This window comes from Salmo salar, chromosome 28 (genome assembly GCF_965601325.2).
Source record: "Salmo salar chromosome 28, fSalSal1, whole genome shotgun sequence".
Classification (NCBI taxonomy): domain Eukaryota; kingdom Metazoa; phylum Chordata; class Actinopteri; order Salmoniformes; family Salmonidae; genus Salmo; species Salmo salar.
The window spans coordinates 21293216-21318106 of record NC_138318.1 but is presented as its reverse complement, the minus strand read 5'-3'; the positions used below and the strand labels follow the sequence as shown (position 1 = coordinate 21318106).

At 43.0% G+C, this 24891-nt stretch overlaps 1 protein-coding gene across 1 annotated transcript; it reads left to right on the top strand.

Moving 5' to 3' along the window:
- Positions 1-1666: 1666 nt before the first annotated feature.
- col1a1b (collagen, type I, alpha 1b) lies at positions 1667-24315 on the top strand. Its single transcript, XM_014179844.3, has 49 exons — positions 1667-1919; positions 3592-3786; positions 4493-4518; positions 4939-4974; positions 5666-5761; positions 6439-6510; positions 7562-7606; positions 7970-8023; positions 8362-8415; positions 8799-8852; positions 9114-9167; positions 9440-9493; positions 9612-9656; positions 9923-9976; positions 10261-10305; positions 10430-10483; positions 11142-11240; positions 11514-11558; positions 11750-11848; positions 12154-12207; positions 12550-12657; positions 13280-13333; positions 13727-13825; positions 14064-14117; positions 14368-14466; positions 14674-14727; positions 14923-14976; positions 15166-15219; positions 15343-15396; positions 15653-15697; positions 15879-15977; positions 16224-16439; positions 16654-16707; positions 16853-16906; positions 17044-17151; positions 17720-17773; positions 17925-17978; positions 18158-18319; positions 18677-18784; positions 18956-19117; positions 19405-19512; positions 19904-19957; positions 20075-20182; positions 20415-20468; positions 21127-21234; positions 21467-21758; positions 21983-22173; positions 22383-22625; positions 23043-24315. The coding sequence occupies exons 1-49, from the start codon at positions 1838-1840 to the stop codon at positions 23187-23189; spliced, it is 4368 nt and encodes a 1455-aa protein (XP_014035319.1). The 5' UTR covers positions 1667-1837; the 3' UTR covers positions 23190-24315.
- The last annotated feature ends 576 nt before the right edge of the window (positions 24316-24891 follow it).

Below are 24891 nucleotides of genomic sequence, written 5' to 3'. Positions count from 1 at the left end.
ATCGTTCAAAATATCAGTATCTCAAGCTTCCCCCAGGGCATTTATATAAGTAATCTATAACTAGGCCACTCACATGTCATAAAGTCTATGTCTAATCTCATCCTAATAACATACGATTCAATAATGTTAACATCAGTGCTATCAATCAATAAAATGGCATGAGGCCCCTGACCCATGAGAGATGAAGGGTTCCCTAGCCAGCCTTGCATAAACAATTAACATCTATGTTTGTAAAAGTCTGTGCATATAAGTCAATCAACGCTTAAAGTAACTGTCCAGAGAAAATCTCACATTTAAAAGTTAATATATAATAACTCATACCCAAATAATGTCATATACTCATATTTGTGGCCAATGCACAAATTGGAGGAAATAAACAAACACTTCAAAAACCCCACCTCATACGTGTATCTCAAACAGATTTTTTTGGTTGAAAAAATGCTTGCTATTTCCTCATAGAGGATGATGTCATCCTCCTGAGGAGGATGAGCTGGCCAATCAGCCTTCTATTTGCATGAATATTTTTGTATGACTTGTATACACCCACACCATTCCAACACAGAAAAGCTTATTTTAACATACTATTTTAGAAGTTAAACTATTTAACTCAAATTGTAATTAATTGTAGGTCCTATTTCATAGAAATCTGGAAACATTGATGACTTTCTGTGCAATCAGATAATTATTCTTATCTTGCATTTCATGACACAGTCCTGAAAAACATCCCCATCCAACAACATCTCAAGATTCGCAACACAAACCCAGCTGTTATACCACATAAAATAAAAGTCCTAAGGCTACAACACAATTGAAACAATAAAACACTTAATTGCATTTATCAGATATACAGTGTTGGGGAGTAGTGAACTATATGTAGTTCAACTAGTAATTTAACTACATTTTGTAGTAGCTTGGTGGTAGTTGAACTAAATTCAAATCTAGGTAAGGTTTTCAGTAGTTAGTTAATTTTTTATATATGTAGCAGTGTAGATAACAACTGGAACTACACACTACTTTTTTTGTAAAATAAAATATGGGTGAATAAGGCAATAATGTCCTTTCATTTTCAACATCAGACCTGCCTAATTCTCACTTGAAACAACCTTTTTTGTGTCTACTAGGCTAAATTACACATTCTGTTAACATCTGACTCCAGAGTGATCTGTTCTTGCAATTGGTAGTCTATGACATTTCAGATGTAGATATGATAATATATCACAAAGTAGTTTAGATGTAGTGAACTACTTTTCCAAACTAACTTTAGTTAAGTAAACTATATTTTATCCATTAAGGTTAGCTTAAGTTTAGCTGAACTTCTTCCAGTGTAAAGTAATTGTTAGCTTGGTAAAGTATATTTGCAGAGTAACTTCCCCAACACTGCAGATATACAGCAGGGAATGTCGCCTTCTGTTTTGGCTAAGAGAAAACATATTCCAAAGTGTTGATCAAACACCTTGCCTCAAGTTGAACAAAAGTGGTTCGTGCAAAGAACATCCACAGGGACGGGTAACCGTTTGAAGATGAAAAAGGAAAAAAAGCGCACCGGTGTTTGAATGTCCACGTTTTAACCAAAATGTGAACTTGTTTGACACCCTCCTCCCCCCTTGTGAAGGAGGGACTCCTTTCACTTGTACAAGTTATCTTCTGCGCCCAGGACCTCCCCAAAAGTTTGGCATATAAAAACCCAGTTTACTCATTTGTTTAGGCAGTAGGGAGGTTCTGTCAGGGTCTGGATTGGAGTAACAAAGTACCGGACCCTACTTTTTATGGTTGGAGTCTGAGGAGTTAAAACAGGATTCCCCTTGCCTCAAAGAGTCTACATGTCTAATATTTAGACATGTTCAGCTTTGTGGATATTCGGTTAGCGCTGTTGCTAAGCGCAGCAGTGCTATTGGCAAGAGGTCAAGGAGAGGACGATAGTAAGTATCACTTTATATGAGATTATGGGACACAGGGACGCTCGCAAGAACAATGGATAGCGCGTAAAGGGACCTTTCTATTATGTTTGGGATGATGTAAATGACGCTTACCTACCCTGTGGGACACCTGACGTTAAATTGTCAGCAAACATCATCAAAGGGGTTATATCATTGCTTTTGGAGCTCCGAAGCTCGATGCATTGAACAAGGATTGTATATTTTTTTGCTTCCATGGCTGCTCCGTTCCCTGGCGTGCAGACACATGTTCAGTGAGCATGTTCAGTGAGCCCCTGCGCTCGCTTTTCACGCGCTATTTCATGTCCTCCGGCAAGGAAAATTCTAGCTGTTGCAAAAGCTTGGATGCGCAATGATGACATGATGTTAAAATGGAATTGGAATAAAATACAAATATACAAACCACTTGAAACAATTATATTACTAATGTTAAATACAAATAAGAAATAGGGAAATGTTTTTCAGAAAAAAAGCTCAGAACAAAATATTATTGTCATTGACGCCTATCACCCAAATTCATTAATGATATTATGTACAATGGCAACAACGAATTGTGCCTGGACTGGAACTAGCTCCTGAAAGATTAGGCGATAGGAAAGCCTTATTCCCCATTAGCCTACTAGTATACATGGAAATGTGGAGCCTATTTAATACACTTCATGGCATCTGCAATAAGAACTTTCCATTGCTTGATTTATAATAACTTTAAGCCAGGGAGGCTAATTAAATGAAAATAGTTGTACTATGACGTCTTCAGGAATTGTCTAGACATCAATTTATCAGATTGGGTGGGTATAGCTAGGGGGGTGTGGCTCGGTGGATTATAATACCATTGTACAGGCTTGGAGCGCAGCTCTGTGGCAGATAGTGGAAATGTTGGCCTCATCACCAGAATGACAAAACAAGCCTGGGCCGACTGCCCAAATCACCACACGAACCTTTTCCAGTGTGCCTTGATTGGCTACTTGCAGGATATACAGCCTGACGTTGGCTACAGGCCTAGGCCTACTTCATATTCTTTCGCTTGTAGTTCAAAGTTCAAACATAGGCCTGGGTAAATGTCATTAAACATTATGCATGCCATGAAGAATTTCATGTCATTTGGAAACTTTTTTATGTTTTGCAGGGGCGGCTCCCCCATTTTCACCTACCACGTTACAACTCCCATTAGACATCCCCAATGGCCTTTGGCCAATACTGGTCTACTGCAAAGGCAACAACCAGCGCAACACAATAGGACATTTAGATAATTTATGTCTATAGTTCGGAAAACAATGAAGGGAGAACCCTGTCTCTGTAGGCTACTTTCTCTTAAGAATTCTCTAAATCTATGAAATATCTCAAATATTCTCTAGTTGGGCCATGAGTCTGGGATGTTGGTAGGTATAGGCCTTGCTAATCGTATGCCTATGTCATTCATTGAGAGTGGCCTCCTAGGATCCTACATTATGACTACCTGTGGCAGGACTCGAGTTTCACAGCCATGACTGGTTTGCTTAAACAGTTTATTCTGTTTAAATAATGTATCCTTTTTTTTATCAGACATTCAGACAGTATAATTGGAGAAATAGTTTGCTTTTGAAATGCTCACTTCTGATAGGTCTATTCAATTGCCATGTGACTTACCTTTCGTCTCCAAAACTCTCCATCTTCGCAGGCGGATTCGGCAGCTGCTCGTTGGACGGCCAACAGTACAACGATAAGGATGTATGGAAACCAGAACCCTGCCAGATCTGCGTCTGCGACAGCGGAACCGTTATGTGCGACGAAGTGATTTGCGAGGACACAACCGACTGCGCCGACCCTATCATCCCCGACGGCGAATGCTGTCCTATCTGCCCTGATAGCGAGGGTAGCCTACCTTTGATGACCACTTACACCTGTGCCTTTTGGTAGCGTTCTGGCGCCCCCAGTGGCACCAGTAGGCTGCAACGTTTCCAGTTATAGACAGAGGGGGACAAAGGAAACCGGGCGGGCCTTACACAGCCTTACACGCTGGCCATTACTTAGAATGGACTGTGGATACCTCATTGAGGATAAGCAGCAAAAAAAATCACATTGGATATTACTATTGCTTTTCTTTCCCCCACACCTTCTTTATGAATGGATTAACCCTGTTCAATGCTGGAGATGTGGATGTGCAGATTAATTTTACACACACATTTTATCTTCACTAGGCAAGTCAGTTAAGAACAAATTCTTATTTACAATGACAGCCTAGTGGGTTAACAGTGGGTTAACTGCCTTGTTCAGGGGCAGAATGACAGATTTTGCTCTGGGATTTGATCCAGCAACCTTTCAGTTACTGGCCCAACACTCTTACCACTAGGCTACCTGCCGCCCCAAGGCAGGTATATAGGCCTAATCAGCATTAGGCCTGTAATCCCTTCACACTCTGCTATATGGGATCCAGCCATACAATAATTGTCAACACAGTATTATTGTACATTGAGAATCATTGTTTTACAGGATATGGTTTTTACTACTAAGTTCATGTGTGATATGAGTTTCTAATGGGTAATAATAATATTATCTTTTCCTCTTAATTGATTTCATAGATCCCCAGGTACCAACTGTGCCAAAGGTATTTATGCACATTTTACAACTAATATTGATTGTGTTAATTATGTTATTATGTCATGTTTTATATGTGTTGTAACACATGTATTATTGTGTTACTATGTCAGTGAAAAATCATATTGTCAATGTATTAACATTATTGAATAATGATTGAACTCTGGCCTTCTTACAGGCCTCATAAATAAGCCCATATGTTCATTATGGTTCATATTTATTCAAACTGTGATACCATTCAACTGTGCTGTAGGCCTACCATTTAACCCTCCACCAAAGGTTCAATGCCTTCATTTATGCTAGGCCTACTCTACATGTGTCCTGACTCTAGTAGTTCATAGCTCAGTAGGCCTACACCACTCTCATTGAAGTGCAGTGAAACGAGCACTGCAGCACACCTGATTCTCTTCCTCTTGTTGTACATCCACAGGGACCACAGGGAGGCGATGGCCCCAAGGGTGATGATGTAAGTTTTGAACTGTTTGTTTTCAGAAATAAAATGAAATCATACATACATACATACATACATACATACATACATACATACATACATACATACATACATACATACATACATACATACATACATACATACAACCACAGTGCATTAGTGTCACTGATTCTTTTGAAGAAGCATGGCTTTGTGGAAGTGGTGCTTAAGGTTGAGGCTGAGATTTGAATTGTAAAAGATTGTAAACACAGGTGGGTATTTCGGAAGGGGAGGAGCTGGAGTTTAGGCAAAGGCTTTGACTTATCTGCTGTTTCTGTTCAGTACAGATTTAAGTACCTCAGCACAGAAAAACTATTTTGCAGTATAGTTAATACTATGTCATTTTAACTACTTAACTTATACCAATCTTTCAAAGTAATGATTGAAATTAGTTTCTAGAGACTGGTATGTATTTTTCAAGGATTTGACCTATTGACCTATCAACCTTTGGCGGAACTTTGACCTTTGCATCACAGGTCAAGTGCTCCTGTGGGTGGTAAAATCCAGATGTAGCTTTCTAGCACATGGAGCCCCAAATTCAATCATTAGAGATTTTTTTTGTGTGGGGAAAGCAGCAGGGCCAGAGCTGTTTTCATGGCATGCTGATCCATCTCTCTGTCTTTGTTACTAAGAACCTGTGTATCTGTCTGTCTGTCCATCTCTCCAGGGTCCTGAGGGTGTTCCAGGTAACGATGGCGTGGATGGCCAGCCTGGCCTGCCCGGCCCCCCAGGCCCTCCTGGACCTCCTGGCCTTGGCGGCGGAGTAAGTTACCGCCATGACAAAATCATTTCCAAAGGCTATTTCCTGTGGATATTTACCAGTCACTACCAGTCTAGTACCAGAGTTATCCGTATCCATGGTTTTTGGTATGCCTGAGAGGAAATATTAATAGATATCTAAGTTAGAGAGTAGTGAGTGTATCTCCCTGCTCCTTTCAGCACCAGCGGTGTGTGGACAGCTCCCTAGTCCCTAAATCTGGTTTGTGGAGGAGAGGAGTTAGACTAGAGACAGAATACAGAGGAACACAATAAACTGTTATGATTGTTGAGACAGTTGGTAGTAGAGGGAGACTATTCCTCCTTCTTGATGGTGATGATAGTAGTGACTAGCCACATTGTATGATTCATTGTTTCATGTATCAAGCTGTTATTTCCCCCTCTGACTAAGGCTGCATCCGAAATGGCACCCTATTCCCTATATAATGCACTACATTTGACCAGGTCAATAGGGCGCTGGTCAAAAGTAGTGCACAATATAGGGAATAGGGTGCCATTTGGGACTCAACATACGACTGAGTTACAGACAATTTTATAAACTGTTGTAACCAGTTATGAACAGTTGTAACCAGCCGTTTTGTCACCTCTATGTTGTATGCTTAAGAAACATCCCAAATCCCCCAAAAATAGAAAACAATTGATTATTTATTTCCTTTCCTGCAGAGCTTCTCTCCTCAGATGCACCATGGTTATGACCAGAAATCCGGTGGTGGCCAGGCCCAAATGGGACCGATGGTATGAATGTCCTCATCTTGTCTTCCTCTGTGCTGTTTTAGTGATCAAAGTAGAGCCACATTTCCAGGCTAAATTGAGCTAAGATGTCTGGTCTCAGGCAGTATCAAGCACTATTGTGAACTGTATGCAATGCATACTAGATGACAACATTTCTCTTGTCTGGATTCAGAAATGCACAACCAATATGTATGTGGTCTATACCAAACCTCTACAAAAGCAGTCTTCAGAGCAGTGTTTAAGCTATATAGTTTAAGCTACCAATTACTTCACAATGGAAGAAGTTACACTACACGATAGATACCCTTATAAAATATATAGTTCTATAGTTACTTTGAAAAAGTAGTTCACTACATCCAAACTACTTTGTGAAAAAATATAATCTCTAAATCTGAAATGTCATAGACTACAAATTGCAAGAACAGATCACTCTGGAGTCAGATGTTAACAGAATGTGTAATTTAGCCTAGTAGACACAAAAAAGGTTGATTCAAGTGAGAATTAGCCAGGTCTGAACACTACCAATATTTGAGTTGAATTCAACAACCACCAAGCTACTACAAATGTAGTTGAATTACTAGTTGAACTATATGCAAAACCATTGGGATGCTACAGACAGAAGTTGACACATCAGCTGTACCAAAGTGCTGTGAAGCTTGTGGGTGTCGTGGAGCAAAACAACCAACATGTACATGCTCGTGGGAGTCTCACCTTTCGATTTCTTTATTGTACAGAATAGATTTCCGCGGGGGCGCACACATCAACTCTAGCTGCATGGTATTGCTGTTTTGAAGATCATGGATCCTGTCATGGTTAGGTGATGATTTGCCTATGCAGTGTAGTTTACACTAAGCTGTACAGTACAGTACAGTACAACGCTTTCAGGTTTGCAGTAGTCCTCTGGTAGTGATTGCTCACAATGATCAGCTATGTATTTTATGCTTTAGGTTACAATACCTCACATATTCACTTTATCTCAATCAAGGGAGGTAAAGTACTGTTTCCAATGGTGTCATTTATTAATTGACTAATTGGTTGTTGTGTTTTCCATCAGGGCCCTATGGGGCCCCGTGGTCTCGCTGGACCACCAGGCAACACTGTAAGTATCCTTTCATTATTTCTTTTCATTTTCAACAACAACAACCTCACTCATCTCATGTTTTATAAGACAAATAATGAAACATTTATTTGAATCGCTTTTTATTATACCAGGTGTGAAAATCATTCCAGTTATAACATTTGTTGTACATACATTTATACAGTATACAGTGTAGTATATTTATATTTGTCTTAAGTAATATATATCTTATAACAATACTTCTTATAGGGCCGGTTTCCCAGACAGATTAACCTTGATCCTGAGCATGTTTTTTAGGCCAGGAAAACCAGGCCGTATTTCTTATTACAATAGTGTATATAACCCGTGTCACATGCTCGGATCTGTGTTCCTGTCCTCCACCAGGGTCCCCCCGGTCACCATGGTCCCCCTGGCGAGCCCGGTGAGCCTGGCAGTTCTGTGAGTATACAAAAACGAGAACTTCCTGTTGATTTAAATATCAACTGACAACACATTCTGAAAGCACCACTTCCTGACCATGACCAACAGTTGTAGTAGCAACCCCACCATACCCCCAAAAAGACCCCCCTCCCACAAACACGCACACAGACACACACACACTTCATCCAATTGTGTTTACTTTATATTTCACTGAGCCCTGACATTTGTGATGTACAGCAGTCATAGTAACTATACTCATGCACTAGCAACCTTTGCGAACCAACATCGACACACAAAATCATCCATTTTGAAAGGACACACACACACATCCACTCATCTTTGTTTGTTCCTTGTAGGGTCCCATGGGTGAACGTGGTGCAATGGGCCCCCATGGCAAGAACGGAGACAATGTACGTTATATTTTTTGCACGATCTCAATTTTCATTCTATTTCATTCCATTTGTCAGATCTGTAGCTCGAAAAACATGTTCATTTGTAAACACAGTCAACACAGAACTCAACATAGACTTGTCTAGTCTTACCCCTTTGCAACTTACACCACAATATTTCCCCCCAATGTATATTGTATTGACATGTTATCATTACATACATTTTAATAATATATATAATACATTTCATAGTAATTGTATCATCCATTTTTTTATACAGTTTTTTTATGCCACATTATTATCACTGTTTGTATTAGCGGCAGAATTATTCACAGTGAGAGGACCTCTCTGTCTCTGTGTCTCTCCATTAACCTCTGTCTCCATCCCTCCTCTCTACTCCACAGGGTGAGCCTGGCAGGTCTGGTCGCCCCGGTGAGCGTGGCTCCGCTGGACCTCAGGTGAGTAGCCCTCTAACCCTATAGGTCAAGGGTCAGATGCTCCTGTCAAAACAGACTTGGTTCATATCAGTAAAGGACCTACAGGGCAGCTTTCCTTTGACCAATGTGTTTTTGATGAGAACCATTCTAATAGACTACCGTAAAAGTAAATAACCACTAATACAAAGACATTTTAGTTTCAACATTGAAAAGGCAACACTATTTTCTTTATGTCTCTTATGAAGACGAGTCCACAACATTTCTTCTTCTCCTATCCTACAGGGTGGTCGTGGAACCCCCGGAACTCCTGGCCTCCCCGGCATCAAGGGACACAGAGTGAGTAACATAAGGAGGAGGAGGGACATGAGGATTCTCCAGGGTGAAGTCTCCCCTGGGTACAGATCTAGGATCAGCTTTCCCTCCCCAAATCCTTTCCCTAACCATTAGTAGGGGAAATTAATAACTGACCCAAGAACAGCTACTAGGGGCAACTTCACTCTACTCCCATGATGATATGATGGCCATGACACTACAACTTTCCTACATTACACTCCTAACCATACAGAACAACACCTGACCTAACAAATGCTCTTTGATTTCCTCCCCAGGGTTTCAACGGTATGGATGGCGCCAAGGGAGACGGTGGCCCAGCTGGCCCTAAGGTTAGAAGTCTATCTAATGATATCTATCACCATGTGAGCCTATCATTACCTGTTGCGGAGAACTCATCTGTTCCCCGGTGTTTTCTTCCTATTTTTCTCTCTGTCCCTCTGACCACAGGGAGAGGGCGGTGCCCCTGGATCCAATGGCAACTCCGGTGCTATGGTGAGTATCCCGTTCATATGACAAATACACTTTGATTTCATTTAAGTAAAGCTCTCGTCTCAATAAACACATCAGAGCCCATTAACTCTCAGAAACTTTAAAGATATCAACCTGCTTTCCAGGAGTAGCAAAGACTAAATAATGTCCGTTTTTTAAACGAAACGTTATGGCCCAGTGAAAGTAGCCAGCCGCTGACATTGTTTAGTCATTACTGTACTATCTAGCATTACTGAACTCCCTCTGCTTCACCCCTCCCATCTACCCAGGGTGCACGTGGTCTTCCTGGTGAGAGAGGCCGCCCTGGACCCGCTGGCTCTTCTGTAAGTACCACACTGCACTGCCTTCACTTCATTTTGATTGATAGATTGATTGATCACAACATGAATCGCAGAAAAACCTTAGACACCATCTCCAATGACACAGAAAAGTCTGAGACTTGATGTCATGTTGATGTAATGCTGCAATACCCCTAAATATCAACTCCTGTCTTTAATGTGCAGTATGCTTACACTTGTTCCCCTGGCCAATATGCTTTCATAAATTGTTCTTATCAGAACCAGAAATAAATAGAATTGATAATAATATCCCCCGCATCTTCTTCTAGGGTGCTCGTGGTAACGATGGTAACTCTGGTCCTGCTGGATCCAATGTAAGTATCTTTATTACTGGTGACTAACCTGTCAACCTGTCAAAGCAATTCAGAGTACACCATTCAGTGTCATGTGTTTCTCCTGACTATGTGAATTTAACAAGTGTTTATTTGATCTTTCCAGGGACCCACTGGCCCATCTGGTGCCCCTGGATTCCCCGGAGGTGCTGGAGCTAAAGTATGTCATACCCCCCACCCCACCTCGCTAACCCTAATCCTCTTGTTGCGTCCCAATTCTCCCAAAGTGTGCCAATTGTACAATCGTCACCATGCATTTTGAAAGCACTGGATAGAGGCAGTTTCACCCATATTTCTTACACCAGGCTTTTCCTCTCAAATCCATGATTTAAAGTGAACAAGTACACTCTTAGGGCAGAAGGGTAGAGAATTGGAACCCAGATTGAGAACCTGATCTGATATAGGCAGTGGCCACCAGATGGCATATGTACACCTCGTGGTACACCTCTCTACTGTTCCCTTACTGTAGACTACAGTACAGAGCTCTATTAGAGAGGAAACAATGAGAGGAGGGAGAAGATGAAGTGGTTCAGAATATGAAAGATATAAAAATAACATGATTAATTATCTTCCTACATTCCTATGCACACACACACCCACCCACCCACACATACACACCCGCACACACACACCCACCCACCCACCCACCCACCCACCCACCCACCCACCCACCCACACATACACACCCGCGCACACACACACACAGACAACCCCCCCTCTCCGTCCCCCTACACACACACAACGGTAACATCAGTCACAAAGACTAAATATCCAGTATCCATACGCCCTCCTAATTCCCTCTCTGCTGCCCCCCTTAGGGAGAGACTGGTCCTCAAGGAGGACGTGGCTCAGACGGACCCCAAGGATCTCGTGGAGAGCCCGGTAACCCCGGACCCGCTGGTGCTGCTGGACCCTCTGTGAGTACTGTTGTGCATGCATATGCTTGCCCTGATATGCTTATATGATTATTTCTCTTGGTTGCAAATGCTTATATGTCCTTGTCTTACATACTGTAAATCCTTATCCATATATATATATATATATATATGTATGTATGTGTGTATTTTCTTATGGTTGCCCTCATAGTGCACCATCTAACCTCAGACCCCTGATGTTTACTGTAATATAATGTCCCTCCCTCTTCCCCTCTCTCTTCCTCTCTTTTCCTCTCTTCTCCTGTAACCAAACAGGGTGCCCCTGGAAGTGATGGCCAAGCAGGAGGCAAGGGTTCCACTGTAAGTATGAGCCATGTGGATACATCAAACTGATTGTTCAAATGATCTATGATAGATTATGTTCAAATGAATACTGGTAATACTTCATATAGAAATTATAATGTACGCTTTTATGCAAAACGACTAACGGTATAGTATGTCCATACTGGTACTGGTACACTAACGTTTGTCTCCTCTTGTCTGTCCCAAAGGGTGCTGCTGGTATCTCTGGTGCTCCTGGTTTCCCAGGAACTCGTGGCCCCGCTGGACCCCCTGGATCTGGTGGTGGACCCGGCCCCAAGGGTAACCATGTGAGTACCACTGTTACGATCACTATTTTGTAAATTGGTCAAATAGCATTTAATGTATACACTCGCTGTACTGCATTATTTGGTGATGTGCTTGTGCTATTTTGATCAAGCAGTCATGGCGAGTATTGCTTTGTAAATTGGTACAACACAAAATTCAATAGAACACAGTAATTTAATGCATCTCTATGGGGTAAAAAAACTATGAAACTTTTGTAGCACTTCACTCCATTTTGTGATGTGTAATATTGACCAGGAAGTAGTGGTGTGTAACCTGATGTGATTTGTTTGTTTGTTTTCCCTTACAGGGTGAGCACGGAGCCCAAGGCCCCAAGGGAGAGCCCGGTGTAAAGGGAGAGCCTGTAAGTTTGCAATGAACTCTATGATATATCACCTATGGAAACACAATCTTGCACACTGTATTTAGCAAGCAGCTTACCATGTCTCAAAACATTTAGAGGATGTATCCGGGACACAGATTAAGCAAGCCCAGTTCTGGACCAACAAGCATCTTCACTGGAAAATCCCAATGAATGTAGCTTTTTGTTCAGGACTATGATCAATCTGTGTCTGGGCCATAGGTGTCTAACCCAGGTGTATAACCTGTTTCTTCTGAAGGTGTTGTTAGACTGGTGAGTTTACTGTACTATGGGTCTGGTCTCATGTCTGACCCCTCTGTCCTTTCCACCTCTTTCTCCAACCAGGGTTCCACTGGTCCCGGCGGACCCCCTGGACCCTCTGGTGAGGAGGGAAAGAGAGGCGCCCGTGGTGAGCCCGGTGGAGCTGGTGGTGTTGGACCCCCTGGAGAGCGTGTACGTTCCCCACCTCTGACTCCTCAGCCCCTTTCTCCCATGTCAGATAACCCTTCCCTGAAGTGCCTCTACTCATAACTAATGTGTCTCTACACAGAGATTCATTTTAAAGTGTTTGTGTTTTGTTTTCTCCATATGTTTACAGTAAATATGTTTATTTATTTTAGAATATGAAAAACCATCAACCAACCATCAGAGCCTCAGCCACCAGTCTATACTACTTAGAGCCTCAGCCACCAGTCTATACTACTTAGAGCCTCAGCCACCAGTCTATACTACTTAGAGCCTCAGCCACCAGTCTATACTACTTAGAGCCTCAGCCACCAGTCTATACTACTTAGAGCCTCAGCCACCAGTCTATACTACTTAGAGCCTCAGCCACCAGTCTATACTACTTAGAGCCTCAGCCACCAGTCTATACTACTTAGAGCCTCAGCCACCAGTCTATACTACTTAGAGCCTCAGCCACCAGTCTATACTACTTAGGCCCAGAACCATCTGCATACTGTAGAATACGTTGAATTCCCAGGGGTCAGTGTTTGTCAGTCAAGCCCTGACTTTGTGATATGGTGTGCCTGTGCTATGGGCCCAAGTGTAATGTTGGTTCTGTTTCTTCCAACAGGGTATGCCTGGTATGCGTGGTTTCCCCGGTTCTGATGGAGCTGCCGGTGGCAAGGTGAGTCAATAGTCAGATATAATAATGATATAATCCTATAATAATATGTGTACAGTGTGTATACGACAAATACACTTTGATTTGATTTTAATAGTTAATAAACTGTCAACTATAAAGCCATAGTCTAAGAAACATGAGACCTGGTGTGTAGCGTGAAGCACCATGTTTGGTCATACGTGAAATGAAGGAGCACTGTAAGCATCGTAGCAGAACATTGTATTGAACCTAGAAACACATTTTATTCAGCACACGATCCTTAACTATGCTGTCTGTATGTGTCCTTATGGTTACCCTCATGTAGCACTATCTCATCTCTGAGTCCTGGAGCTTACTGTAATGTTTACCTATCAAAACTTGGCGCTGACATCACCAATTGACCTTCCTATGTGATAGGGTGGCCCTGGTGAGCGTGGAGCCAATGGACCAATGGGAGCCCAAGGTGCCACTGGTGAGGCTGGTCGTCCTGGCGAGCCTGGCATGCCCGGATCCAAGGTGAGTGGTACCTGTCCACATCTCTCTCTATTTCTCTCTTTCTCTCATTGTAAAAAAATACAAATAAATGACCATCAATTCACCATGTGACCTTTAACTTTACTGTAAGAGCACAGTTTACTACATGATATATCATTCACATAGATGTTGTGCAGACTTGTAGTCTTTGAGTATTGTAACCTGTATTCTCAGGTAGAATGTCATCTAATGTGTTTTCTTCTCTCCCTGCCTGCTGTAGGGTATGACTGGCAGCCCTGGCAGCCCCGGACCCGATGGGAAAGTTGGCCCTGCTGTAAGTACTACTGACCTATTCACTGCAAACTCAATGCATACTTAATTACTATATTATTACTATGATATATAATATACTATATTGCCAAGAGGACATTATCGAGAGGATTTAACACGTTTTATCCTCCACGTCCCTTAGTCATGATGCAACGATAGCAGATCATGTGGTAGTCATTGCATTTGTTCAATCTGGAAGGCACCAAACCCTTTCATAACCTGTGTGATCCTTCTCTTCTCCTGATGTACTGTAGGGTGTCACTGGAAACGATGGTCGCTCCGGACCCCCAGGCTCCTCTGGAGCCAGAGGTCAGCCTGGAGTCATGGGATTCCCTGGACCCAAAGGACCTGCTGTGAGTAAACAAACAAGCTAACAAACATACAAACAAATGAACATGAATTTCCTTCCTAAATAGTTGTTACTAATGAATTATTTTCACCATGCTATTTCATGTTCTGAAAAAATCTAAATGAATGGTAGGGCTGGTGTTCAGTGTGTTTTCTGACACTCTGTATAAAATCTAAATGTATTGTACATTTTGTCTGTCTCTTCCGTATAGGGTGAAAATGGCAAGCCCGGCGAGAGAGGTGAAGCTGGAGCTGTTGGTGGTCTTGTAAGTAAAGCTATACGTATACCTGAAACAGATAGGATCAATCATTCATACTGTATCCTTTATGCGATATGGGCCCAATTGTGGACTGAAGTCCATGTTAAGTCAACTTATATCAAGTCAGAATAGGGCTCTTTGTCTATAGGCCATTGTGTGTTTTCTTGGGTTTGTAATAGACTCCATCTTGTTTCTGTCTAGGGTGCTCCTGGTAAAGATGGTGACTCTGGTGCTCCTGGAGCCCAAGGGCCTGCTGTAAGTATTCACAAATACTTTTCTTAGAATTAATGGTACATTTAGCCACACACATCTCCAGTACATTGTCTCCTTCAATATTGGATTGTCTCTTAACACGTTGAGACACCTTTGTATGAATTCATTCATGAGCCACCCAGACACCATACTTAAACTGCGCACTGATATAGTTCCCCCCTTGTGTTCCAGGGTGCTCAAGGAGAGAAAGGAGAGGGCGGCCCCGCCGGACCTAATGGATTCCAAGTAGGTTACCAATCACAATCCTAACCTCCACAATCATTACTTGTCTCCATATTCACATTTTCTAACAGTAATGTTACATGTTGACCTGAAATCTCAACCACACTTCTCCCCTCTTCCCTATAGGGTCTGCCTGGAACTCAGGGAGCTACTGGTGAGCCTGGCAAGGCTGGTGAGCAGGTAAGTAGTACCCTCCATCACAGAGATCCTATAGGTTCTAGATGTAATTCCATGACATATTGAATTGAAATTGGAAAAGTATACCTTATATACTGCTGGAAAGCAAGTTTTTTACCCAAATGCAGTTGTTGAAGTCTAATCAGCCGCTATCAAGCAATAAATGTCATTATGTGGAAAATGTTGCTATAAAAAGGGCTATAAATACATTTGATTGATTGGTTGATTGACTGATCCCCTCTCCTCTGTCGCTCCACAGGGTGTGCCCGGTGAGGTTGGAGGTCCCGGCCCCAGTGGATCCAGAGTAAGTACAGTACCTTACTGCAGCTCTGGATAGGATCTGAAACCCCAGAAGCTGCCATCTGTCTAAGCTGCCTTCTTCAGTAGCTGTTCCATTACTAAACATGATGTTCACGGATCTTCTCCCTGATCCTCTCCTCCCATCTTCTCCACCTCTTTTCCTCCCCTCTCCACCACATCCTCAGGGTGACAGAGGTTTCCCAGGCGAGCGTGGTGGCCTCGGATCTGCTGGCCCCACTGGACCCCGTGGAGCCAATGGTTCTCCTGGTAACGATGGTGCTAGGGTAAGAGAACACTGGAGAGCACAGATACAGATGACATCATTGATTAAATAATTAAGTTGGTCCTTCTGTTGATCCAAGGACTGAGAATTACATTAGGCCCCATACAACCATATCATTAGTCGTTTTCTTATTTATTTTATCACCGCAACAAATATTTTTAAGGATGTAACATTTTTGTTGATATATTATTTGGCCATAATGTGAAAGGAGTTTTAATGTATGTCTCTGTCTACCATATTTGTTCAGGGTGAGAGTGGTGCTGCTGGTGCCCCTGGTGGTATGGGAGCTCCAGGTCTGCAGGGAATGCCCGGAGAGCGCGGCTCAAGTGGCAACTCTGGTGCCAAGGGAGAACGAGGTGATGGTGGCCCCAAGGGAGCCGACGGTGGCCCTGGAAAAGACGGCATGCGTGGTATGACTGGACCCATCGGACCCCCTGGACCCACTGGTGCTCATGGAGAAAAGGTAAGAGCAAAATGCTGTTTGGATGAAACGGTTTGATTACTCAGTAAACAGTGTAATATCATTTGTTGAAAAACGAACGCGTATCTACAGCCTTGATGTATAACATTATTTTTTAAAGTATTAAGTATTCAATTGAGACAAATATGAGATAGTTTTATTCTCATCTGATTGCCGCTCTCCCCCTCTTTCTCTCTCTCTCTCTCTCTGTGTTTAGGGTGAGGGTGGTCTCGGTGGCCCCCCTGGCCCCACTGGAGGTCGCGGTTCCCCTGTGAGTATCTTCCAATGACATACTACATCTTCACCTGCTTATGACGGTGGTGTAATACCCCGAATGATGGCACGCCATTTCTCTTTATCACACTATATATGTTTTTCATTCCCAACCTCTGTGTTTTCTACCCATAATCCTCTAGGGTGAGCGTGGTGAGCATGGTGCCCCTGGACCTGCTGGATTCGCTGGACCCCCTGTGAGTAGCATCATCACCCTATCTGGTCCAGTCCAGAACACTCTGAAGCTGGTCACAGTTCTGCTTCCAGTGGAATCCCATAACCCAGTAATGACCAGTCTTGACCAGTCCTTTCCACTTCTCTCTTCCCACTTCAGGGTGCTGATGGTCAGCCTGGCAACAAGGGAGAGGCCGGTAACAACGGCCCCAAGGGTGAGGCTGGTGCTCCCGGGCCCGGTGGACCCGTTGGTGCTCCCGGACCTCAGGTATGGCTGTCTGAGGCTGTCCAATCAGCTTTAACTCCTGACCCTCCAGACCCTCCCCCCCCAACTACAACATTTTATAATGTGTCCAACTGATGCATACTTATCATTTATATGCATTCAAATTTCCAAGATAGGTAGAAATATACATTTTTCATGTTGCTGTTTGTTCCTGAATCAACCAATTCAGGAACAGTTTGCAAATATACAGGACAAGTTACTTTTAGCTAACGGGGCACCCATGTACAACATATATATCCTGTAACGTACTGTAATACAGTGACCGATAGAAATAGTCTCTCACCATTAGAAGGTGCTTAGGACTGAAAAGGTGATGTGACAGTCCTGTGTTTCTTTTTCTTTTCTTTTATTTCACCTTTATTTAACCAGGTAGGCTAGTTGAGAACAAGTTTTCATTTACAACTGCGACCTGGCCAAGATAAAGCAAAGCAGTTCGACACATACAACAACACTGTCCTAAATAATATCATAATGTGCAGTGCATATATTTATTATCCTATGTCCTATTTATTGTTTTTATGGCCTAACTCCCTGTTGTTTGTGTCCTCAGGGGCCCGCTGGTAATTCTGGTGCTAAAGGAACTCGTGGTGCACCTGGACCCCCTGTAAGAACCTCAAACTTCTCCTCAAATCGTTCATAACAACACTTTTAATTGCTTTAAACTGAACAAAATATATACGAAACAAAGAGTTGTAAAGTATGTGTTTTTTTGTGAAAGCTATTCTGTTATCTCTTGTGTGTGCGTGTGTCCGTAGGGTGCTTCTGGTATGCCTGGTCCTGGTGGAAGAGTTGGTCCTCCTGGTGGAAGTGTAAGTTCACCTAACCAAGGTCCTCCATCTTCTCAACAATCTATCAAACAGTCCCATTCATGCACACTGAAACATATCAAGTTTGGCTTTTTGAGTTAAACATCTTTAACTCACATACTTTTATACTTTTAAAAAATGTTGCTCTGAACAAACTCGCCTCATCTCCTAAATGTTTTCAGGGAGCCCCCGGATCCGCAGGCCCCCCCGGCCCCGCTGGTAAAGAGGGACAGAGGGGTGGACGTGGTGAAACTGGTAATGCTGGTCGCCCAGGTGAGGCTGGAGCCGCCGGACCTCCAGGTCCCTCAGGACCCTCTGGATCTAAGGGTAACGATGGTCCAATGGTAAGTAAAGATATATAAACAACAACAGCAGCAATAAACAAAGTAGTAAACAGAACAACACATCAAATACTAAAGGGATGAAGGGATATTGGGCAAAAACAACAATTATTATATATTTTTTATTTCCCAGCAATTTTCAAGCATTACAAAACTAAATAAAAACAATTTAATGTACCAGATGGAATGTTTAAAAAACAACAACAATGAAACACAAAAAATACAAATGAAAATCTGTAATGCTGCTTTATTTGTAACATATGTATGTAGTCAAGTTTAAACCATGTTGATTCATCTCTTTATAAAGGCTTTTTCTGGTTCTCCCTGCTGCAGTGAATAATCTGTCATCTTTTTCTCCAGGGAGCCCCAGGAACCCCCGGACCCGGAGGTATTGCTGGACAGCGTGGTATTGTGGGGGGCCCCGGAGGAAGGGGACCCAGCGGTACTGCAGGAACACCAGGACCAGCTGTGAGTGTTCCCATCAACAACAACCCCCCCAAAACACTGACCATATTACTCTTAACCTCTATCAAAAGTATTATCTCACAAAAAAATGACTTTTTGTCTTAGCTTTGTCTCTACTCCTAAAGCCTTCACACTTGACACTTAACCCTTGACTTGTCCCTTGTCCTCTCTCAGGGAGAGCCCGGTAAGCAGGGACCTGGCGGCCCCGTCGGTGAGCGTGGCTCCCCTGGCCCCATGGGACCCCCTGGCCTGTCTGGTGCGCCCGGTGAAGCTGGTCGTGAGGGTTCCGCTGGTCACGATGGTGTTTCCGGCCGCGATGGACCCCCCGGCCCCAAGGTAAGCCTCCACTATCAAACCACCTGCTACACCGAACTTCTGTTATAAACAACATTGCTGCTGGATAATATATATAAACAGACTACTTTTCTTATAATGTATACACGTACTGCATTTTTAAGTAGAGCTTTTCAAGACGCTCAAAGAGCTTTAAGGGAGGAAACTCACCTCATCCACCAACAGGAAACTCACCTCATCCACCAACACTTGTCCCCATCACTGGTGACATTACCCTGATGGCTCTTTGTCTGTGTGTGGGTGTTTGTCCGTGTGTGTGTTCATTGCAGGGTGACCGTGGTGAGAATGGTAATGCTGGTTCCCCTGGTGCTCCCGGACCTCCCGGTGCCCCCGGCCCCTCTGGTGCTTCTGGCAAGACTGGTAGCCGTGGAGAGTCTGTAAGTACCTCTTCTCGTCAATTTAGGGGTCGACTATAGTAACTTTCAGGCCTTACACATTTTTTTTCATTTTGGACATTTGTTGGACTAGCTCGCAATGTTACCCTGACATACCCTGTGGTACATCAATGTTACCCTGACATACCCTGTGATACATACCCTGTGATACATCAATGTTACCCTGACATACCCTGTGATACATCAATGTTACCCTGACATACCCTGTGAACATACCCTGTGATACATCAATGTGCTGTATATAAGCAGATTAGTGAATCACCATTCATTCAGGTATTATTTATCATTTTTTATTATATGCAGTTATTCTTTACACACTTATCATTATCCTTGATTCTCTCTCTTTATATCTCTCTCTCCCTCTCTCTCTCAGGGTCCTGCTGGTCCCGCTGGCCCTAACGGTCCTGCTGGTGGTCGTGGTGGTCTTGTAAGTTTTCTGTCAGCATTTTGGCATCCTTACACCTTAACCTAATGCATTGTAAGGATGTCTGATATTTATTGGCAGTGTTGATTACCTGTTTGACCCCTTGGCCTATCTCTGCAGGGACCTGCTGGTGCTCGTGGAGACAAGGGAGAGGCTGGAGAGGGTGGAGAGAGAGGCCACAAGGGACACAGAGGTTTAAACGGCATGCCCGGTCTTCCTGGACCTTCTGTGAGTATACCAGGCTTATTATATCATACAACTCCTGACTAATATAATGCATCATATGTTAAAGTAAGGTGCTACTCTTTATGCTTATGTACTGCCATTTTAAAAGTTGTTTTTTATTTAATTTGAGGCATTAAGGAAGCATGCACATTGTCTCTGGGCTGAAGATCTGTTGTTCTCTATGCTTTACCATGGCTGATCTAATGTGTGATTAATGTGATGTATCTGGTTCTAGGGTTCCCCTGGCGAGTCTGGACCTGCTGGACTTAACGGACCTTCTGGACCCCGAGTGAGTGTGACACACACTTCAAGCCCATCAATAGAACATGAATCAAGGCTGATAATATAATATACATATGTCATGTTGTGTTCTTTACCATAACAACATGATTACACACATCAGATTACGCAGGGATTTCCTATCTATTCCTTTATTAAAGTCATGTTGTGTTCTTTACCATAACAACATGATTACACACATCAGATTACGCAGGGATTTCCTATCTATTCCTTTATTAAAGTCATGTTGTGTTCTTTACCATAACAACATGATTACACACATCAGATTACGCAGGGATTTCCTATCTATTCCTTTATTAAAGTCATGTTGTGTTCTTTACCATAACAACATGATTACACACATCAGATTACGCAGGGATTTCCTATCTATTCCTTTATTAAAGTCATGTTGTGTTCTTTACCATAACAACATGATTACACACATCAGATTACGCAGGGATTTCCTATCTATTCCTTTATTAAAGTCATGTTGTGTTCTTTACCATAACAACATGATTACACACATCAGATTACGCAGGGATTTCCTATCTATTCCTTTATTAAAGTCATGTTGCCGGTGGATAAATAATGGTGAGCGAGTGTTGTGCCTTTTCCTTTTCAAGGGATATGACTTCTAAAGGAGTTGTTGTTTTGTCTCTGTCCTACAGGGACCCCACGGTTCTTCTGGCTCCGCCGGCAAAGATGGCATGAACGGTCTGCCTGGACCCATCGGACCCCCCGGACCCCGTGGTCGCAACGGAGAGATGGGAGCAGCTGTAAGTCTCACACTAACCTCTTCCTTTCCTCCACAAGCACACACAGCACACACAGCACACAGCACAGAGCGCACAGCACACACAGCGCACAGCACACACAGCACACACAGCACACACAGCGCACAGCACACACAGCACACAGTGCACAGCACACACAGCACACGGCACACACAGCGCACACAGCCTTTGAGGCCAGATTTGACCCCTTTCTATCCTCTTCTTTCCTACCCAGGGTGCTCCTGGTTCTCCTGGTCTGCCCGGTCCTCCAGGTCCCGCTGGCGGCGGCTTCCATGTCGCACCAATCTACAACCAGGAGAAGGGACCTGACCCCATGCGAGGAGGAGGAGGATACCACTACCGTGCTGACGAGCCTGACATGATGAACGGCCGTGACATGGAGGTGGACACCACCCTGAAGAGCCTCAGCCAGAAGGTGGAGAACATCCGCAGCCCCGAGGGATCCCAGAAGAACCCCGCCCGCATGTGCCGTGACATCAGGATGTGCCACCCCGAGTGGAAGAGCGGTAAGTCCCAGGCTCAGTCCAGCCCACCCTCCAGACAGACACTGGTCATGGACTAGGCATGCTGTGATCAGTGATTGGTTGGTTGGATTTATAAGATACTCAAAACACAACCAAAACATCAAAGAGCTAGCAGCCTACATAAACTTTATTACTACTTTATTTTACTTTCATTTTCACCTTAAGCACCTTGATGGCTTATGTTCTGTTCTTTCTTTAACCCACAGGCCAGTACTGGGTGGACCCCAACCAGGGGTCTCCTCTGGATGCTGTCCAGGTCTACTGCAACATGGAAACCGGAGAGACCTGTGTCTATCCATCCCAGGATACCGTCCCCATGAAGAACTGGTACACCAGCAAGAACATCAGGGAGAAGAAGCACGTCTGGTTCTCAGAGTCTATGGACAATGGCTTCCAGGTATGGACCATTCAGCGTAACCAGGTGTCAGGAACTCCAATCAGAGCTCGGGTAGAAATGACTCGGTCTTACACTCAAACCTGGATTGCTAGGGAAGTCTTGCAAGTCCAAGTCGAGTCCCATACTGGACTTGGACTTGAGGTTTAGTGTCCTGCCTTCACTACAACACTACCTTCATGATACTAACCCCCTCCTCTCTCCTTCTCCAGTTCCAGTATGGTAGCGAGGGATCCAACCCAGAAGACGTCAACATCCAGCTGACCTTCATGCGCCTGATGTCCAACGAAGCGTCCCAGAACGTCACGTACCACTGCAAGAACAGCATTGCCTACATGGACGAGGCCACGGGCAACCTGAAGAAGGCCCTGCTGCTCCAGGGAGCCAACGAGATCGAGATCAGAGCTGAGGGCAACAGCCGCTTCACATACAGCGTCAGCGAGGACGGCTGCACGGTGAGACGCCTACTACTACTGTCTACTTTTACTGTCCCCTACTCTCTTCTATTATCTTTCAGCTCCCTTCTGCGCTCTTCCACTCGCTGCTATTCTCTTCTCTCTTTACTCTCGTATTTAACTGTCTTCTACTGTCTTCTACTCTGCTCTTCTCTCTTCTACTCTGTTGTCTTTATATCTCTTCTCTCTTTTTTGTTTTGTTCATCTGCTATCACATGAGGTAGTGGTGCATTGGCTTCATTTTGAGATAAGACAGTGTGAAATCCATGTTATGGAACTAAAGATAGATGAAGTGACTAAATAAAAGAGGGGTTATGTAGAGGTTAGCGTGTGATCAACCCCTTTTACCAAGACTGTTTTTGATTCTGACCCATGTTCTCTCCTCTCTCTCTCTCTCTCTCTCTCTCCATTCCACAGTCACATACTGGCACATGGGGCAAGACAGTCATCGACTACAAGACATCAAAAACATCTCGCCTGCCCATCATTGACATCGCTCCTATGGACGTTGGTGCACCTGATCAGGAGTTTGGCGTCGAAGTTGGCCCCGTCTGCTTCGTATAAAAAAAAAGAAATGTGGACATGAAATTGTTTTTTTTTTCCCTAGCCGTCATCTCTAATTCTATTTTCTATGCATTACCTACAAACTCATTCGGCTGCCAAACAGTTCCACGAGTTTGAAACTACTCTGCCGAAGACGTCGTTTGCGTGTTTTTGATTCTGAATAATTTGTTTGAGGGGACTGCTACTTCAACCGAAACCTACAACAATCAAGGACACTTAAAAAAGAATATTTTGTTTCCACTGGACACAAGAAAATGATTTTAAGTGTAAAATCTCCCCTGGAGAAACACAATGAGATACAGGTGACTTTTTTACCACTGCGGAAGGACAATGAAACCAACAAATGCTATGTACCATTTTCTGGTATTAAATACATCTTAAAAACTGAGTGTCTTCTTGTTCTAAATTCATGACAAAAAAACATCTGAAAGTTCACCTTCACTTTAAATACCTTAATGGCTACCTCAGAGAAGAAGTCCATGTTACCCAAAATGTTTCATGAACACTAGGGCAGATTTTACGCTACAGGAGTATTATCAGAAAGAAAACAACTGTCAAAGGTGCTATAATATCAACTCATGAGGTCCAGTTATTGGTATTTGATAGAGAATTCCTTTCCTGTCATAATTAGCTAACAACCATCGGATCTTTGGTGCTAACAAATCAACACGATGTCTTCTTTGTTGTCAATGTAGTTCAATTGTTTTCTTTGTGAAGTGTTGGTTAATTAACAGTTCCGGAATATGATTTACTGTGGATATAATTCATGCTATGGTGTCTGGTGCAGATTTAAGCAAGTGGTTTTGTTTTTAGTTATATTTCATTTCCCCTGCCCCCACCTGATGTTTAAGTGTCAACCCTTTATGTGTGCCTTACCCTTCCGATTGTCCCTGTCACTGCACCACTCGACCCCCCCATCCTTTCGTTTGTGTTTTGTTTGTTGAAAAAAATTGAGTTTCTAAAAAAAGAAAAGAGTCAAAAAAAATCTGTGAAGCAGACACACTTCCATGGTTTTGAAAAAAGAGAATCTGTACTGATGTTGTACATGTATAATAAATCAAGATGTTTTTAATTATTTGGATACTGAATAAAGCATGTGAAGTGGTCTACTCGATGTTTGACATGTCACCTTGGTTTTCTCCATTCATTTCACATCATACCTAAATCAAACCAGCAACCGACAATCCAGTGACAGTGACTGATTGATTATACAAATGTAATATTTTATATAGGTTATTTTTGGCTGTTGGTGAAATAATCTCCCAAATAGCTTAAAGTGTAACTTCCCTTAAAATCCTGAAATCTGATATTCTAGGCTTAAAGCCCATGTTGAACCCTTTCTTGGGAAACATAATATTAAGGAATTAACTGTAGCCCTTGTCACAACTGACTTGATAGGCTATCCATTCCTCCTCATCGAACCCTGAGTGTGACTTGCGGGACATACAGTAGATGCAGGATGGTAAGGAGCAATTTGGATTAAAAGTGATGTGCTATTAGGCATAGTTGTTTTGGTTGAAATAAACGAACAATTTTTTAAATCTCTAGTGCTCCGAATTTGCAGCTACACAAGAATTACACAATAATAAATAATAAATTAGTTGACCATAATATACATGACCATCTGCATAGTCAGCCACACATTTTGATTGAAGCTTCTGAGCCTTATCACCGTTTTGTTGGATCCTAGAATTAGCAATGT

Coding starts and splice junctions, on each gene's coding strand:
- col1a1b (XM_014179844.3), top strand. CDS start 1,838: ATGTTCAGCTTTGTGGATATTCGGTTAGCGCTGTTGCTAAGCGCAGCA. Junction 1,920..3,591: donor AGGTCAAGGAGAGGACGATA/GTAAGTATCACT, acceptor CCATCTTCGCAG/GCGGATTCGGCAGCTGCTCG. Junction 11,559..11,749: donor CAGGAGGCAAGGGTTCCACT/GTAAGTATGAGC, acceptor TCTGTCCCAAAG/GGTGCTGCTGGTATCTCTGG.